This window comes from Dioscorea cayenensis, chromosome 17 (genome assembly GCF_009730915.1).
Source record: "Dioscorea cayenensis subsp. rotundata cultivar TDr96_F1 chromosome 17, TDr96_F1_v2_PseudoChromosome.rev07_lg8_w22 25.fasta, whole genome shotgun sequence".
Taxonomy (NCBI): domain Eukaryota; kingdom Viridiplantae; phylum Streptophyta; class Magnoliopsida; order Dioscoreales; family Dioscoreaceae; genus Dioscorea; species Dioscorea cayenensis.
In genome coordinates this window covers 3768893-3787590 of record NC_052487.1, presented here as the reverse complement: position 1 = coordinate 3787590, position 18698 = coordinate 3768893, and the positions used below count along the sequence as shown (strand labels likewise).

The window sequence follows — 18698 nt, the reverse complement described above, 5'->3', positions numbered from 1 at the left end:
CTATTCCATGAAACTCTTAATCAGTTAAATAAATCTTGAAAAACTTTAATCCAATTTGAAATTTTAAAATTCTTAATAGCAACATAAATAAATCAGAAATACATATTTTTTACAGACAAATCATAATCAAAATCTTCAAACTAATCATAATCATCATGCTAAAGAAACATTTTATTTTGGTTTTAAATGTTTACTTTTTTTTAAAAAAAAGAAAGTTCCTTATTTTATTCAATAAAAAACCTTTCCGTATTTTTGTTCAAACAAAGCATTGGGCGGTTTTTGAAAAATTTCGTAGTTTGGAGGGACGGCAAACCCGCCCCCAATTCCGGCGATCGCCGCCCTTGGTTATCTTCCTTCTCCGGTGATCGCCACCGCCAGGATGGCCTCGGGATCCCCGAAATCTCGGGTCGATCAGGTATTCTTCTCGATCTCTTCCATTCTCCTTATCTAAGCTCAGATCTCTTGTCACCATTGCGGCTTCTTCAATCTCGCAGTTCTTCGGATCAAGAAAGAGGAGACCTCAGTCTCTAAAGAGGAGAAGCCCCATGAAAATCTTAAGACCACGCCGGAGTCGTCCCCCAGCGGTAAGGGGCTCCCTTGATTCCTATCTCGTCAGATCCCCTGACTCTCAGCGCCGGCTTGATTTGGTGAAGAGGAATATCTCTTTGGAGATTGGTCTGCCGTCTGAGACTGCGCAAAAGCCCGTTCTCCGTTCGTGCTCTTCTGAGAGAACCGATGGCCGCGTTGGCGAACACGGAGAGCAGATTCTTGAGAAGGATGTTTCAGTATGCGAGTCAATAGCAGGCGGGACTTCGGAGCTCAAGAAGTTCGCCACTGATTTCCTCTCTTTGTATTGCAGGTAGCCTTTTGTTCTATTCAAAAGATTGAAATTTTGTTTTCTTGTTTATTTTTGAGTGAAGAGAAAACTGAAATGCATATGCAAATTACAAACTTTATTTATGAAATTTATTTTCTTTCGACAGTGAGGTTTTGCCTGTGGAACAAGAGCAGAAGGGGCAAAAAGAAATGGTAGTCCATCTCTTCTGGTTGTTTGTGACCAAAACCAATGTGAAGAAGCAGTGTGCTCTGAAAAATAGAGGATGATGCTCCTGTTCGTGATGGTTCTGAATGTTCAGAGTCAAAGACGAGTGTGAAAACCCAAAAAATGATTGATTTTAGTGCCAGTAAACCCACAGTAAGCATGAGGAGATGCAGTGGCACACCAAAAGCTGGCTTGCATGCACCTGGTATGTTGAACACGCCTAGATCAGTAAGCAGGAAGTCCTTAATATCCCCTGGGGATGAGTTCTGGAATGAAGCCTTTGATGTTGCTGATGGTTTTTACCATCCCGTGGATGAAGCTTCTTGTGCAAGGGGAGAAAGGGAGAATGTCTGTCCTATGGATTTGTCATCATGTATAGCTCCCAGTGGTGGTGGAATAATTTTGAGGTCTGAAAATGGTGTACTGGAAACCCAAGGGGGTGAGGGTGAAAAATGTGGTATGCTCCTCAATGGAAGTGACAAGTCACAAGCTGGTGTTCACAGGGGCAAGGTGTCCCCTTTGCCAGTGAAGCATTTTGACTTTTCTCATGATGAAAATATCATCAAGGAGAAAAAGTTCACCTTGGAGAGATCTGAAACTCTTGATGCTCTAACCAGTGGAGCAGTAGATACCAGCTGTATAAATCAAAATGATGTTTCTACCTCAAGTTCTAAAAGAAATCCTGAAACAGGTATTGTGGGCAATGCCTTTGATAAGGCTAAACGGGACTCCAGGAAAGTGCATGAGATTTTGAAAGGTGCATTTGACGCAATTGAAGAAGTCAATTTGTTGGTTCAAGAGAATGATGCTAAGTCTAAGGGCAAGGGTCTTAATGCACATGTTGGTGAATCTTATGTTGTTCGTGGTTCATTTAGTGTAGAGGAAAGAAAGATCAGATCAATCGCATGCAAAACTAATGACGCTACTGCCACTCCATCAAGTTCTATGCCTTTAAAAAACCATTTGCAGCTAACAAGTTGGCTTCCTTCTGAAATTTGCAGCATATATATGAAGAAAGGAATATCAAGTCTTTATCCTTGGCAGGTTCTTTGTTTTTCTATATGTATTAATTTGTTGCTTTGGCCAACATTTCCTTCCTGGTGTTAAGTCGTAGGAACAAAAGTAGTAGAATAATATAACTTTTAGGGTTCTAGTATGGCAGTTTTATACGAAGACATGTTACAATCTGGCTGATTGCTCTATTCTATATTTTAATTTCTTTCATATCATTTTAGCTTTGTTCTTATTTTATTTCTGATTATCTTTCATTTTGGATGCCTCTAGAATAACTTCCATCTCCACTTTGCTCTGGCCTCTCTCAAATAATTGTTATTCACTCTAGTAACTTGGGGCTCTGTCCTTTTTATCTGCCTTGGGGAGTTTATAACTTGTGTTTCTTCTAGGATCCATGAGCATTTCTATAGTTTTTCCAAAGTTTTATTACTCTTTTTCAAGAATTATAAGCCATGCTGTGATGGATGGGATTTCAATCGGTGATATTTAGGTTTGTCAAAAGCGTCTTGACAACCATGTTCTTTTTGCAATATGGCTGAAGTTATAATTTTGTGAAAGGGAAGAATTGTGGTTTTGTTCCTTTATTTTCATTTGAATGATATGATATAGCTATAACAAACCTGGTATTTAGCTAAGCTTGCTTTTAGTATCAGTGGTCAACATCACTGTTTAACTATCATAACCTTTCTTAGTTGTTAGTGCCTGGTTTTTGATTCCCAACACCATTGTTTAACTGCTGATAACTAGTTATTTGTTTTCCGTTTGTCAAAACTACAAAACTAGTTTTCCCTTCAAAATTTGTATTTTGCAAGAATTGATTGTTTAATGTGGCTCTATTTTTATCTGCGTGCATAAATACATTTTAATGATATGAAGGCATCTGGTATTGTTGTTATGGTTCCTTATTTTTGTACTTCAACATTCACCAATTTTTTTTCTAAAATGTGTATTATGTTTAACTAGTGAATGAATGAAATGCATTATGTCATAGATGCTATGTTGGAATTGCAAATTGATGTTACCCTTATTATAGTTTTCCTTGGTTTTAATTGTAGGTTGATTGCCTTACGGTTGATGGGGTGTTGGAAAGACGAAATCTTGTCTATTGTGCGTCTACGAGGTTTTTGTTCTGTGAAAGCATTAATTTTGACACAGTATTTGAATCTGATATGCATAACATACTTAATTGCCACATTTCTTCTTCAGAATTTATTATTGTTTTAAATATTTTTGGCTTGCCTTGATTTCTTCTCATATTTATCCCAATAGCATTCCCTATCTGCTTTCGTTTTTCTTTTTTCTACCTAATTTTTTTTGTACTGACCACTGCAAATTAACTGAAGTTATGGATAAAGAAATCCCTAGTTTGTTTACAATATATTGTAAATTTAGCTGCATTTAACCCATGCACACAGGTATCAAACAATCAACATTGCCATTTCTCATGAATAAAAAGTCTTAGTTAATAGGGCTTTAATATATAAATCCTGCTGGGCATTTAAATTTTAAAAGTAGAAGAAAGGATCACTTTGGTTTACCTCTTGAATTGTCTTTGTGGTTTTTGGTTAAGTTAACACTGATAAATTTTGTTATATTAGTTTTATGGGATAAGTATGTAATCTTATTTTTTAAGATTTTGGTTTATTTTCATTTTGAGCTTCCTTCTTATTATTAAAAGCATAGAATTTATAGCAGCAGACATGATACAACATGGTTTCTGATACACTGCAGTGCTGGCAAAAGTTTTGTGGCTGAAATCTTGATGCTGAGGAGAGTTGTATTGACTGGAAAGATTGCAATTCTTGTCCTTCCTTATGTATCCATATGTGTTGAAAAAGGTGCAATTTTTTTGTTTTTCCTCAATGCCCAAAAGGATTTTTACATCTGATATTTTTAGATCACAGCCTTCTTTTCTTATAGGCCGAGCATTTGGAGCTAGTACTTGAGCCTCTTGGAAAACATGTTCGTAGCTTTTACGGTAACCAAGGGGGTGGGTCACTTCCTAAAGATACCTCTGTGGCTGTATGTACCATAGAAAAGGCAAATTCTTTGATTAATAAACTGCTAGAAGAAGGACGGCTCTCTGAAGTTGGCATTATTGTGATAGATGAACTTCACATGGTAATCCTGCTTTGTTTGCTCTGTAGTGTATTTTTTTATTAAATTATTTGTTTTGATTATTGAAGTTGTCGTTTCCTTTTAATCTAACGCTTTGTATTGATGAATATATTGGGAGCAAAACATGTTTAACACACTTATATTGGCTTCATATTGATGGAAATGTCTAGGTAGCTATTGAATGAACTCAAATTCAGACAATTATTTAAGAAAGCCTTGTTGGACTGAACACTTCCTGACTGTAATGGACAGAATTTGTTACTTCAGACCAGTAACTCGGGGTTAATAGTGAAAAAGAATTTTAGTTTTTATTTTCTTGGTCTTTCAAAATAGCGTACACAAGAAGCTTGAAAGAATATGATTGAATTGTGGTCTTCACTACCAAAATTTAGTGTATCTGTTGACCATATCACTTTGTTAACATAGAAGCCATGGGCAAAAGTTTCTATCTTTGTGATGACTATAGTATTTTTTCCTTGATGAATGTGGATTCTGTTTTAGCTGTACTTGTATTTCAAGTTTGCTTTTTCTACACCTTTTCTATTAATTATACTCTAATCTGAGTATCAAACAATTCAGTTAATATTCAGATGGGTTGTTGATTGCCATTTGGTTTCAGATACAACTTTATTTTTGCTCAGATTAATATCTATGGGAAATATTACCTATTGTACTTATTGGATTTTTTTCATGCCTTTTCTTATTAGTGGTTTTGAGTCACTGACATTATCATTGTTAAGACCTCATAATCTGTAATGATGCTATATGGCAAGGTAAAAATCCTGTCATTATTTTCGTTATGGAATATGTACCTGCACTATGTCTCAACTCTATTATGTGGTTCAGTATACCCTAGATTGCATATTGTCAGCAAAACCTATTACAGGAGATTGGAAAAATGATTTTATTTTATTGCTCCTTGTGACAATAAGTGCCACAGTTGCCTTGGAGCATTCAATAAGTATATTTGGAAATGAAGGAAATTGACAATGATGTGGTTGTATTACGAAGGAGTAACATATGTTCAGTTCAACTTTGTGATCATTTGCATTAGTATGCTTTTTGATCTTTATCCCCACTTGTCCAATTTCTTGTTGTTTAACTCTTGAATATCTGTAATAAGCATCGAGAATTTCAATGTGAACTGTTCCTTGTCATGGCAGGTTGGTGACCAGCATAGAGGGTACCTCTTGGAGATTATGCTCACAAAGCTTCGCTATGCTGCTGGAGAAGGAAACACTGAATCATCTAGTGGAGAGAGTTCAGACAGTAGCAATAAAGCTGACCCAGCTCGTGGTTTGCAAATTATTGGAATGAGCGCAACCATGCCAAACGTAGCAGCTGTAGCTGATTGGCTTCAGGTAGGCCTTGGTGGCTTTGCGAATGCTCTTCATCAGCCTTGTGTTGCTTTACGCTACAATACTTTATCACTTACTTTTCATAACTTGGGATTGCTTAATCTCCTTCCTTCTTTCTTTAACCCAGTAAATTTGTTTGTATCGTTGTTATTCATTTTACATGTTTACATCACCTTCTTTTGTTTCAAGCCATTCTTGTGTTTGGCTATCGCAAATTGTCTAATCCTGTTAGGAAATTTTCTATATTGTTTGTGAAATTATCACATTTCCATCGTAGCTTTTTTGATTTGTGTGACAGTCATCATCTTAAAGTGGCTATTTAACTTTCTAATCAGAATTGGATGGCATCCTTTTTCTGGCAATGTTCTGAATAATATATGGCAATGTTCTGAACTTTTTCTTCTTTCTTTCTTTTTTCCCCTTTCAAGGATACCATCACAAATGCTCCTATGTGAAGGGGTCATTGTTTGTCTCCTGTCTCCTCTTCTTCTTCTTCTTTCTTTTTTTGTTTTTCCTTCAAGGATACCATCTCAAATCTTCCTATGTGATGGTCACGGCTCATTGTTTGTCTCCTGCCTCTTTCCTAGTTAATGGTTGGGAATAATCAATCTCCTCATTTATTTATACAGGCAGCACTTTACCAGACTGATTTCCGACCTGTTCCTTTGGAGGAATATATCAAAGTTGGCAATACTATTTTTGACAAAAAATTGGATGTTGTTAGGGTTTTACCAAAGACTTCTGATTTTGGTGGTAAAGACCCAGACCATATTGTTGAACTATGCAATGAGGTGAGTTGGTGATTTTTTTTCTGTTGGGCTATTATTATTAGGTTTTTTTTGGCTATCTTAGTTAAATAACTTACTTTGTTTTATTGATGGTGCTTTTGTGTTGACATAGGTTGTTCAAGAAGGTCATTCAGTGCTTCTGTTCTGTTCTAGCAGGAAAGGATGTGAAACCACGGCTAGACATGTTTCCAAGTTTCTGAAAAAATTTTCTGTTGCTACGCGAGAAGTTTGTGAATTTAATGACACATCGTCTGCTATTGAGGCCTTGAGGAATTGTCCTGCAGGGTTGGACCCAGTGTTGGAGGAAACAATACCTTCTGGTGTTGGCTACCATCATGCTGGCCTGACGGTAATGACTGTTTTTATCCTTGTTGGTGTCCTTATATTTTGTTTGATCGGTTGTTTTACTGTAGATGTTTGATTTTGATCTTATACAAATTGCCTTTGTCTCATTGAGCACATTTTGTAAGTATTCTTGGCAAATATCCTTAAACGCCTCCATTTGCTATATATCCTTTCATCAGAGCACTGATAATTTGTTTCAGATAAATGAGGTGACAAATCATGGGTATTCTGAGTAAGGTTTGATGCCAAATGATGTAGGGATTCTCCTATGCTCATACTTAGAAGATTTATGATTTGACTATTTGTTGTTCCCATGCAAATACTTCTTAAGTTCCTAGGGCTGTTTTTCCTGATTTATATCTGGATTATTATGTCATCCGTGCCTTATTATATAAGATCATGTCACAGCTGGTATTATTTTTCACATACTTGTCTCTCAACATTCTCTTCTTATATCTTATATTGCATTTTTTTTTTTTGTTGGTAATTAATGTATTTGGCTTGCAGTCATACACCATCAACCTATTTGGTTAATTCACATTCTTCCTAATACGACGTGGTTTTTCTGGCAAATGTGTTACAGGTTGAGGAAAGAGAGATTGTTGAAACCTGTTACCGTAAAGGGCTGGTGCGTGTGCTGACAGCTACTTCAACTTTAGCTGCTGGAGTAAATCTGCCAGCTAGGAGGGTGATATTTAGGCAACCAAGAGTTGGTCGAGATTTTCTTGATGGGACAAGATATAGACAGATGGCTGGTCGTGCAGGCCGAACTGGAATAGACACCAAAGGAGAGAGTGTAAGCTATTCTCTTCAATTTTATTTTCTCTTACCTTCCAGACACTTGTCATTTATGTCTTGTTTTCTCCCTACCAGATACTTGTTTGCAAGCCTGACGAGTTGAAAAAAGTCTCTGCTATACTCAATGACAGCTGCCCACCACTGCAGTCTTGCCTCTCTGAAGATAAAAATGGGATGATTCATGCTATATTGGAGGTTGTTGCTGGTGTTATTGTTCAAACAGCAAGCGATATTCATCGATATGTTAGATGCACTCTTCTTAATTCTACAAAACCATTCCAAGATGTTGTGAAATCTGCCCAGGATTCCCTACGATGGTTATGTCATAACAAATTTCTTGAATGGAATGAAGAAACTAGGTTATATAGTACAACACCTCTTGGTCAGGCAGCTTTGGCAGTTCTCTGAGCCCGGAAGAATCACTTGTAGGATTGTGCTACTTGTCCATAATTTGCTAGCCTTTTTACTCTTTAACATTACTTTAATTTAGATTGATGTCATTTCTGCCTCAGGTTGTGCTAGAGGATCTTTTAAGAGCAAGGGAAGGTTTTGTTCTTGCATCTGATTTACATCTAGTTTACTTGGTCACACCTATCAATGTTGATATTGAGCCAGATTGGGAATTATATTATGAAAGATTTATGGAATTATCAGCTATTGATCAGGTAAAGAAAAATCTCTACATTGAAGAGCAAAAAAATTCACTATCTACATATGAAATTATTTAATGCTTTTAAATATTGGTGGTTTTGCAAGAATGGAGTGTGGTACCAGATCACTGTGAATTGTGCTATTTGATTGGTTTCAGTAGCTGCTATTTGTTTTGTCAGTACTGCATCATCATACTTCTTTTTGAATAATGTGTGACATACAGTCGGGTTGGCAATCGGGTGGGAGTAGCAGAACCTTTTCTCATGCGCATGGCTCATGGTGCTCCTGTTCCCTGGTCAGAACTGGGTGAGAGGGAAAAAGAATGGGCCTTACAGCAGACTGCAAAAAGCGAGATGTGCCCAATAACAAGATCCTGCTTTCTAGTGAACAAAACCCTTCGTGTGGCTAAACGCTTTTATGTTGCTCTGATGTTGTCAAGACTTGTACAGGTAAATGTCAAACCAAAACAAATCCCCCTCCCTCCCTTAATTTAGCTTTATACTTGACCTAGTATTTAGCTTTGGGGTTATTGATCACTAAATAATATCAAATCCATCACAGGAAGCTCCTGTTGCTGATGTTTGTGAGGCCTTCAAAGTTGCTAGAGGCACTATTCAGGGCTTACAAGAAAATGCTGGCAGGTTTGCTTCAATGGTATCTCTCTTTTCTGGGAGACTTGGATGGCATGACCTCGAAGGTCTCGTTGCTAAGTTCCAAAATCGAGTTTCATTTGGTGTGAGAGCTGAGATTGTGGAACTTACTAACATTCCATATGTCAAGGTAAAATGACTGCTGAGTTTTACAAGAGTTTGAAGCAAGAATCATGTTGAACCATCTTAATTACCACTTCATGTATTTTTAGGGCTCACGAGCTAGAGCTCTTTTATAAAAGCTGGTTTTGCGGACTCCTCTTGCTATTGCTGAAGCTTCGGTTCCTGACATTGTTAAAAAGCACTTTTTTGAGTATTCTTCATGGACAGAGGGTAACTACTCTTCATATAATTCAAAATTTTTTGCTTAATCAATCCTTAAATCAAGATGGTGTTTACTTGGTCTTGATGTGTCCTTTCCTGTTACTTTGCTGCTTGTATTTATTGTGGATTTCTTTTTATTCACTCATTTCCTGTATTCAATGTACTCTCTCTCTCCCTCCCTCTAATTTATGTTGTTAGACCATCTTCCTCATGCTATGCTTTACCATATTTTGCCATTTAGTCTTTTCTTCTTCATGCCTTCAACTTCCTGTCAAAAGTGACATGATATCATATTGATCTCACAGTTAGTTTGCGTTGAATGAGGTTACAGTACTGAACTTTTTCCATGATTAATTTTTTTCTAGAAAATTCAGCTCTCCGACGGGTGCAGCTGGGAGCTGCCAAAAAGATTAAAAATGCCGCACGTAAAGTTGTCCTTGATCAAGCAGAGGAAGCTAGACTTGCTGCTTTCTCTACTTTCAAATCACTTGGGATTCATATGCCTCAATTTTCTCGCCCTTTTCCTCCCATTAAAGCTGAGGACTCTGCCAGTAGAGGAGCCAGCATGGGCTCTTCTGGCGAAGATGCTATTTCTTGTGCTGATATTAGAGAACTCACAAAAAATAGTCATGTTTCCATCCAACAATCTGGCATTGATAGAAGTTTGTTGTGTGGTGATTTCTGTCAAGCAGTAATGGGAAACAACTTGAACAACCATACTGATGATGCCTGTCAGGTTATTACAGGAAACCATTTGAACAACCATACTGATGATGCTTGTCAAGCAATTATGGGAAACAATTTAATTGAGCATACTGCTAAGATTGATGCCAAGGAAGTGAGGTCAACCAGAGCAATGGATAATGACCATAAGAATGCCAATGCTCAGCTAGTCAGAGAGGTTTGCTCTCCAACTGTTGGTCCTACTCATGCATTTGATGCAATGGATATAAAAGTATCTCTTGCATCTTCCTTTCCAGTGTTAAATGAAGGTTCTACTTCTGGAGTAGATGTAACTGAGGCTGGTAACATGGGAGGACATGTTGGGGGTGTAAGTGTTCCCAGCTGTCATAGAAGCAACCTTTCTGACAAAGGACCAATTAGCATGAGCAATTTTCAAGGTGGATTTGATTTCTTTTTGGACAAATGGGATGCAGTGAAGGAGTTTTATTTTGATGTTCACTTCACCAAGCACCTGGAATTGAGCTCTTGTGTCCAATTTGAGGTTTTTGGACTTGCCATTTGCTGGAAAAATTCACCAGTGTATTATATCAATCTCTACAAAGGATTTGGTAGCTTCCGGGAAAACAAAAATAAATGCCTTACAGGGAGTTTAGCTGATGATGCAACCAATGGTCTAGCAATCAATGATATGTGGGAGCTTGCTAGATGTAGATGGAACAAGATAGCTAAGATCATGCAACAGAATGGTGTGAGGAAAACTACATGGAATTTGAAAGTCCAGATTCAGGTCCTCAAAATTCCGAGCATCTCTATTCAGAGATTCGGGAGGTTATATCATGACCACAAAGACATTGATGGCATTGAAGTGTTGTGTGGTTCATATTTATTGCTGCCATCAATATCAGTCTGTGATGGAATTGATATGTGCCTCATATCATGGATTCTTTTGGCCTGATGAAGAAAAGCAAATCCAATCAAAGTCTCGAAAAAGGTATTTTGGAAACTTTTTGTTTGTTTTGCTGTCTTCTTGTTTAATTGTGGTGAAGTAGATATTACTTTTTCTTTTTTCTCATATTCACGTAAAATGATAAGGAGCATTTTGAGTCATCTGGGATTCTTCTATTGTATCACCATTAAAATAATTCTCATTGATGTAGCTAGTAAAAAAACGAATGTCTAGCGAGGCAGCAGCAGCCGCTAATCGTGATAGTAGATGGAAAAATCAGATGCATAAAGCTGCACATAATGGCTGTTGCCGGCGAGTTGCTCAAACAAGAGCTCTAGATTCTGTTTTGTGGAAACTGCTTGCTTCTGAAAATCTTGTGGAGGCACTTACCAATATTGAGACCCCTTTGGTTAGTTCTTTTGTTGTTTATTTTGTAAGAATTTCATTTTTGTAACTGCTGAATTAGCTATTTGGTTGCTATTGTGTTTTGTAAATGATAAACTTGTTGAAGTTTCCCTCTGTTCTAATTCTCTAGTGCACATGTTTTAGGTTAAAGTCCTTGCAGATATGGAGCTTTGGGGCATAGGCATTGACATGGAAGCATGCCTTCATGCTAGGCACATCTTGGTTAGGAAGCTTAAGGAACTTGAAGCAGAAGCTTACAGTCTTGCTGGCATCCGTTTCTCACTTAGCACAGCTGCAGACATTGCAAATGTACTTTACAGACACTTGAAATTGCCACTACCTGAAGGTTGTAATATAGGAAAACAACACCCTAGCACGGATAAACGTTCCTTGGATCTTTTAAGGTGAATAAGTTTTCCTCCATTTTTTGCAGTCTTAGTAACTGGTATCACTTTACTTGCTAGAACTTCTCCTAATAGTGTTTTCTGTTTTATGAATGTTGCTACTTATTGTTGATTGTGTGGAAGCTTACAATTTTTCTATCTTTTCTTTCCCAACTTCTTCTTTTATATTTATTAGCTCTTTCGAGGCAGATATTGAGAGTTTATGAATATTCTTTTCATACATGGCAAATTTCTAAATTACATGAACTTTAGGCTGCTCCCTGTTGCTATTCTAGATAATGTATGCTTGGCACACGGTGTGGATAGGTTTGCTGCTTGTGTTATTTGTTACTTTGATGGGCATCATTCATAGCTGGAACATGACATATGCTAATTTTAGTTCTTTCACCATTTAGAGACTTTTTTGTCCATTGAAGATTGAAACTTGGTCCTCTATGCAGGATTATTATATGCTACTTAATGTTGTATGGAGCTATTTTTACTTAAGAGTTCTTGCAGAAGATTGTCCATTCAGATTGCAGTAGAATTAATTTGAAAATTTTCTTTCATCTTGTTTTACATTGTCATTATATCACAGGTTAAGATTGTTATTGCTTTATTTTTAGTTGAGAGTTATGTGAGAAGATTGTTTATTAGATTTGCAGCATAAATGTCTAATTAGTTTGAAACTTCTCTTTGCTGTTGATTTACATTTCCACTATATTATGGGTTAAAATTGTTATGACTGTATTTTTAGTTGAGCATTCTCAATTCTGTGAAAGATTGTTCATTAGGATTGTGGTAGAATTAATTTTAATTTTCTCTTTCATCTTGATTTACATTTTCATTATATTATGGCTTATATTGTTATTGCTGTATTTTCTTGGCCTATAAATCCATTTTTGAAGGGTTGAAACTTGTTGGTGATATTTTGGGCATCCAGATGGAAAGATGTAAGCAAAATGTAGAATCATCAATAATTTGGCAGGAAATGTTAGTGGATCTGTGAAGTTAATATCAAAATAATTCTTTGTTTAGACACATGCATCTTCATTGATTTGTGAGTTTGTGATATGTCATGTTATAAATATGCTAGGGTTTATGTATTAATGGTTTGCTGAACTTTTTGTGCTATTGTGCTGCTTAGGAATCAACATCCTATTATTTCAGTGATTAAAGAGCACCGAACCTTGGCAAAACTTTTGAATAGCACGCTGGGATCAATTTGTTCACGAGCTCGCTTGTGTATGAAATCCCATAGGTATACTATACAGGGGCACTGGCTTCAAACATCGACTGCTACTGGACGTCTTTCTATGGAGGAACCAAATCTTCAGGTTTCTGTTTTGTTCTTTTACAATAGGTCTTTTTCTCCAACTGTCTTTATCTGGCTAAATTCAACCCTCTTCATATTTGCAGTGTGTTGAACATGTGGTCTTCTTTAGAAGTTATCAATCTGATGAACACGAGAAAATTCCTCCAGAGATCAATTGTGATCATATTAATGCTCGTGATTTCTTTATTCCCACTCAAGTAATTCTTGCGTTGTTTCTTACTTATGTATGTTTATATATTACATAGAATGCATTCTAACTGGAATTAAATTCAGGACAACTGGTTGCTACTAACTGCTGACTACTCTCAAATTGAACTGAGACTGATGGCTCATTTTTCCCAAGATTCTTCACTGATCGATGTTCTTAGTAAGCCAGATGGAGATGTTTTTATTATGATAGCATCTAGGTGGACCAGTAAACAGGAATGCATGGTTAGTTCTCAGGAGAGAGATCAGACGAAAAGACTGGTGTATGGCATCTTGTATGGAATGGGCGCTAACACTCTTGCAGAACAACTGGAATGCAGCTCAGAAGAAGCTGCAGAAAAAATTAAAAGCTTCAAGGTTTCTTTTCCTGGAGTGTCCTCTTGGCTTCAAGAAGTTGTTGCCTCTTGCCGCCACAAGGGGTCAGTTTCCTTTGACTTGTTGCACACAATAATAATGCTGCGCTTTAGTTTGTCCTGTATATGTAATTTAATTTTCTTGAAATTAGATAATAAAATAGTAAGCATGAAATTCATGAGAAAATTCTTTTATTTCATGATTGCTGTTGTAAGTGTATGGGTCGCCAAGTAGTAGTAGATAAGTATCGTTCCCACAAGCTTTTCTTGGCGTCAATTACTAATGCAACTAGAGGTTATTCAGATACATCCAAATATGGATAAGAAAATGAATAGAACTAAATGTAAATTTTCCAAAACTAAAGCTAATAAACTATAGCTAGCAATGGCAAGGAGGAAAACTTTAGACTCAAGGGCTTCTAAGTACTAGCATCACAAGATTTTTAGGGCAGTCTTCTTCTATTATGCTTAATTATTTGAAGGTCGCTTTATCTTAAGGTGTTATTCGCTTCCTTTTCTAGCGTGCCGATAGTGAGGTGTCCGATCGAGATCAATATTTTTGTGCTTATTAAATCTACTAGGCCCTTTAAAGCTTCATGCATTGGCTGTTAATCCTCAAGAAATCTTTGAAGTCTGGGGTTTCATGCTTAATCTAAGATTTTAAGACACGCAGTTCATCTTTAAGTCCTTCCTTTTGGTGACTTCCAGGATCATGCAAATATAGGATCCATCACATTCACTGAGCATTAAGTATCCCAGGATTAGAATTAAACAGAATCTCTAAACAGTAAATAGAGAGAGAAATCAATCACAAGTCTTTGATTCGTCAAGGGGCTCATCCCTGTTTCGATTCAAAGCCATCATGATATTCAAATTAAAATCAAATCTAAACATGGGACAATTTGGAAGAAAATGTAAAGGCTAGAAAACTTCTTGATTCTGTGATGGATCTATGCTTGGTCTTTCATTTTCTCTCTCCTTTGATGATGATCTAAGAAACTAGGAATTGTGTGTATTTCTTTTTATATTTGATTAAGTCAAAGTCCCACTTTGGTTCCATGAACACCTGCTGGCTGCATTGCATGTTTATTTCTACTTCAACTTCTAACAAATGAAATATATCTTTTTACACCGCTCTTTTGGAAAAATAATTGCTAGGGCACGTTTTTATTCAACTGCCTGTGGAAATTTAATTGTCAGTGTGCGTAGTACTCCTTGTATGTGTCTCAATTGAGTTAGGTGACTCCTCATATTCAAAAGTAATTTGCAGAGTATTTCTAAATAGGCAAACAAAGAGGTTTCGAATACACGAAAGCGAGGTCCAAGTCCCGAATTGTAACAGCCCTGAGTGCGTTCTTTTCAAGGTGTTTTAGGCTTGCAGCAAATTTGTGATTTATTCTGTTTATAGTTTAAATCTAAAGTTCTGTAACCAACATCTATTCCATTATAAGTCTTCTTGCTATTGCCAATACAGCACCTCTAACCTGTTTCTTTAGAAAGTTTGACTTGGTTAGCACTCACGGCTCAATGACAGATGGTCGATGAAATGTGTTGTCTTGGAATCAGGCTTAATTGGCATGACCCTACTGCTATCCCTGGCTAATTTGACATCCAGGTCAACCCGGTGCAGTCTCAGAAGTTAGTGATGTAGCAAAGGTTGAGCACTCTAAAACAAGTTCTTATTTTTGTGAAGAAACTTAACAGGAAGAATTATTAGTATATATTTTTTTTAATCTAATAAAAAGTTATTGGAATAGCTTCTGTGTTTGTATCAAGTAGCTGAGTAGTTATTTCTCTCACAAGCATGCATTGCTTGGTCTCGAGTTGTTTTTCGCTATTTGTTGACCACATCTCTGTGAACTACTTACATATAGGGAAGGGTCACTACCATTATTTCAATAAATCGTCGCAAGTTTGTAGCCAGTCTTAAAGTAACTTGGTAGATATATGTTTGATTTATTTGTTTAGCATTTATACTTGAATTGAGATTTGAAAAAGATTTTATTTTGGTTTTTGCATTTTTTTCCTTATACATTGACCAAGAGATACTATGTGTGAAATTTTCTAAATATATTTTTTTGGGAAATGTATAAAAAAACCATCGCTATTTTCAACTTTTGCAAAATAAGGACATAGTGTATTCTACGACGCTGATCAGCAGATTTGCAAAAAGAAAGCAGTGACCGCCATGCCGAGACATTAACTCATCATCGGTAAAATCGGCATTTCACTTTAAAATTGAAGCTCGAGTATGACATAATAACATATATAGATATATATTTAAGTTTGTTAATCTCTCTCAAATTTCACTTAACAGAAAAGAAAACTATTATCCCAAAGAAATCAAAACAAATCATTGCTGAAAATCGTGCTTATGTCGTGTGGATGTACTCTGAATGGAGCGATTTTACCCATCAAAAAGAAAAAGTTTATACAGTCAACGGTTTTGCTTTTTCAAAGCATGGAAAACCACACGTCATAAAAATTTGGGACTTCAATCTTTATTTTTGCAAGTCAAAAACTACGGGGTATATTTACTTTTCCCTAATGATGTTATAAAGAAATAATTTCCTATATTTCTGTAGACACTATACTGACTTCTCCAACTAGGTTTAGAAAATGAAAGCACACCTAGTTATACTTTTTTGAACTGTCAATCATGGAGGGCGGGTTTGTTACCTTCTCAATAAAAACTTTTTCTTTGTCGCTAGTTTGGTGATTTTTTCTTTTATGCTTGCCTGATGCCACTGTTCAAACTATTCCACAAATGAGCTTGATGAAAATATTTGGTTATTATTCATCACCGGTATGTGAGTTATCATAAAGCCTTTATTGGAATACGCCTCTAAAGAAGCGTGCTCCAACTCTTTTGAAATTCGCCTTCATTTTGTATGTTATTGTGAAAATGAACTTTGCTATAGATTTTTCTTATCTCTCATAATTAATTGATATTTGCTTTGGTGATAGTTTGTATAAACTTTTGTTAGTCTTACTTGGCAAGCAGGTATGTGGAAACCTTGAAGGGAAGAAAACGGTTTTTGTCTAAAATAAAGACCGGAAATAATAAAGAGAGAGCAAAAGCACAAAGACAAGCTGTAAATTCTTTGTGTCAGGTAAGAGGTTGTCAACTGGTAGTTATGTAGCCTGTGGCTTCCCTTATTCTAAGCAATTCCTTTTCTTTCTCATAGGGATCTGCTGCTGACATAATCAAGATTGCAATGATAAATATTCACTCTGTTATTTCTGAAGGATATGAGGCTCGTAATCTGATTAATGGAGCTTCAACCAACTTCCCCATGCTTAAAGGCAATTGCCGAATCATTTTGCAGGTCAATATCATTAGATACGCCTTTTTTTTTTATCACTGTACATTATGTACCTAGACTCCTGAATGCAATAGATTGGTTTCATGCCCAAATATTAAACTAAAATTTTCAGTATTTGGACAACATGTAAACTATATACATTTATCAATAACAAACATGCCACTATTAATCACTTAAACTGGTCTTCACTCTCTTGATTATGTGTGCTGCCATCGAAGATCACTGATGCTAGCCCTCAACTTTCCTTTTTCATGATGGTTTTTCATGAAGTTTGTTTCTAGACTAATTTTGTGAAAACCAGATCGGTGTCCACCGAAAGGTGCTCAGTTTGGTTTAACCAAGAGACATGCATTTGTGATTTAAACCATCAGACTGATTTAGTAATTTTATGAAAATAATATTATTTAAATGAAAATTTACAAGGAATAGTATCTCCACGAGTGATACTGCTGCACTGGCTCTGACAGCACAGTTCTAGAATCTCTTTTTTCAGTTTACCTTAGATTCATGATGTGTTTTTGGGGGACCATTCTTTTGTTTATCTAAGTACGCATCTAACAAGTCTCTTGTCGATAACATATTTTAGTTTAACTCATTATGTTTCTTTCAATGTTCAACTGGTTACTGGTGTTTTTTAGCTTAGGATGTCGCAAAAACAGGATATGCACATGTACCATCTGTGTCCCTTGTATTGGCTCCTGACTGTAATTTTTTTAAGTGGCTTTCTGCAGCTTTTAGTACATGAGTCTTATGCTGTTGTTAGAATTACCTGGATGTTCATAAGAAAATCGTCTCTTCTGTGGTGCATAAACCCGTTATAGCCATCCAGCAATATACTTCTAATTTCAAATTCTTTTTAATCAATAATCTTCAGTTGGTTTCTTAGTTATAGATTTTTATTGCGCTTTTCCTTGTGTGATGCACCATGATTTTCACTGCAGCGATAACCTATTCATTGATCAACATAGGCTGTTTTAAATGTACTCTTATGAGTTTATTGATTCTTATCCTCCTGCATTGCTTGAGAACACTTATGGTCATCAAATCTGTTATACTGGCGTGCATCATAATTCATGACTTTGTAAAATCAGAAATTTGATTGATATTCAGCAGCTAACATTTTGTTACTTAAACTTCATAGGTTCATGATGAGCTAGTGTTGGAAGTTGATCCAAAATTTATAAAGGAGGCAGGAAATTTGCTACAGATGAGCATGGAAAAATGCTGCGTCTCTCTAGGTAAAATTATGGAATCCACTTCTTGCATTTTGATCATTTGTGAGATTTATTTTTCTTTTTATAATTGACATCCTTTCAGTGTTCCAGTTCCATTGCGTGTAAAGTTGGAAGTTCGGAAAAACATGGGGTTCACTGCAGCCGTTTGTGCCTCGAAACTTAAGATAGTGCTCTTGCCAATGTTTATACCAGTTCACTGCATTATGGGAACACAACCACTATTTCATTTTTCCAGGTGCAAAATCTTTCTCTTTTTAGAAGCCTTCCTAAATCATCACTTTGAACCTGTTGATTCATTCACCCTATATATATAGCAAGGAGGCTGACATTTCTCTTCCTTTCGGATAGAAATGCTAGATCCTCACCTAAGTTCACTCGTGTCATTTTTCTTCTTTTCTGTGGATCGGGATTCAACGGCAGCAATTTCGAGGTGAGGCACTTTTCCCACAGCAGCAGCAGGTTAGATTCTTGGCTGGAGATTGCCTATGCTATGGGTTTACTACGTAGATACAAGAGTCACCCCTGCGTGGAACATAGGAAAGCAGTTATGAGATATCTTCAGATTTGATTGTAAAATAACAGTTTGTGGAATCAACAGTTATGGATGACAAACCTGGATAGTTTGGGTGGATGCTGCTTCACCAAAGGCTATTACACTCGAGGTATTTCATTGTATATTATCTTTCCATTGTCCACAAGCAATAAGAGTTTCTCCACTACATTGATCCCACCGGC

General features: G+C 36.5%; 1 protein-coding gene across 1 annotated transcript; it reads left to right on the top strand.

Annotated features, from left to right (window-relative positions):
- The first annotated feature begins 281 nt into the window (after positions 1 to 281).
- LOC120281028 (helicase and polymerase-containing protein TEBICHI-like) lies at positions 282 to 18584 on the top strand. Its single transcript, XM_039287976.1, is given in 29 exon segments — positions 282 to 415; positions 495 to 859; positions 984 to 1029; positions 1100 to 2086; positions 3112 to 3176; positions 3788 to 3896; positions 3977 to 4177; positions 5338 to 5535; positions 6162 to 6323; positions 6433 to 6669; positions 7249 to 7461; positions 7539 to 7845; positions 7848 to 7888; positions 7976 to 8129; positions 8340 to 8563; positions 8676 to 8894; positions 8977 to 9097; positions 9454 to 10718; positions 10720 to 10785; positions 10930 to 11127; positions 11268 to 11527; positions 12654 to 12843; positions 12926 to 13039; positions 13116 to 13468; positions 16407 to 16515; positions 16591 to 16731; positions 17870 to 17966; positions 18054 to 18106; positions 18546 to 18584. Coding segments are annotated over 29 exon segments (6570 nt in total). The 5' UTR covers positions 282 to 379.
- The last annotated feature ends 114 nt before the right edge of the window (positions 18585 to 18698 follow it).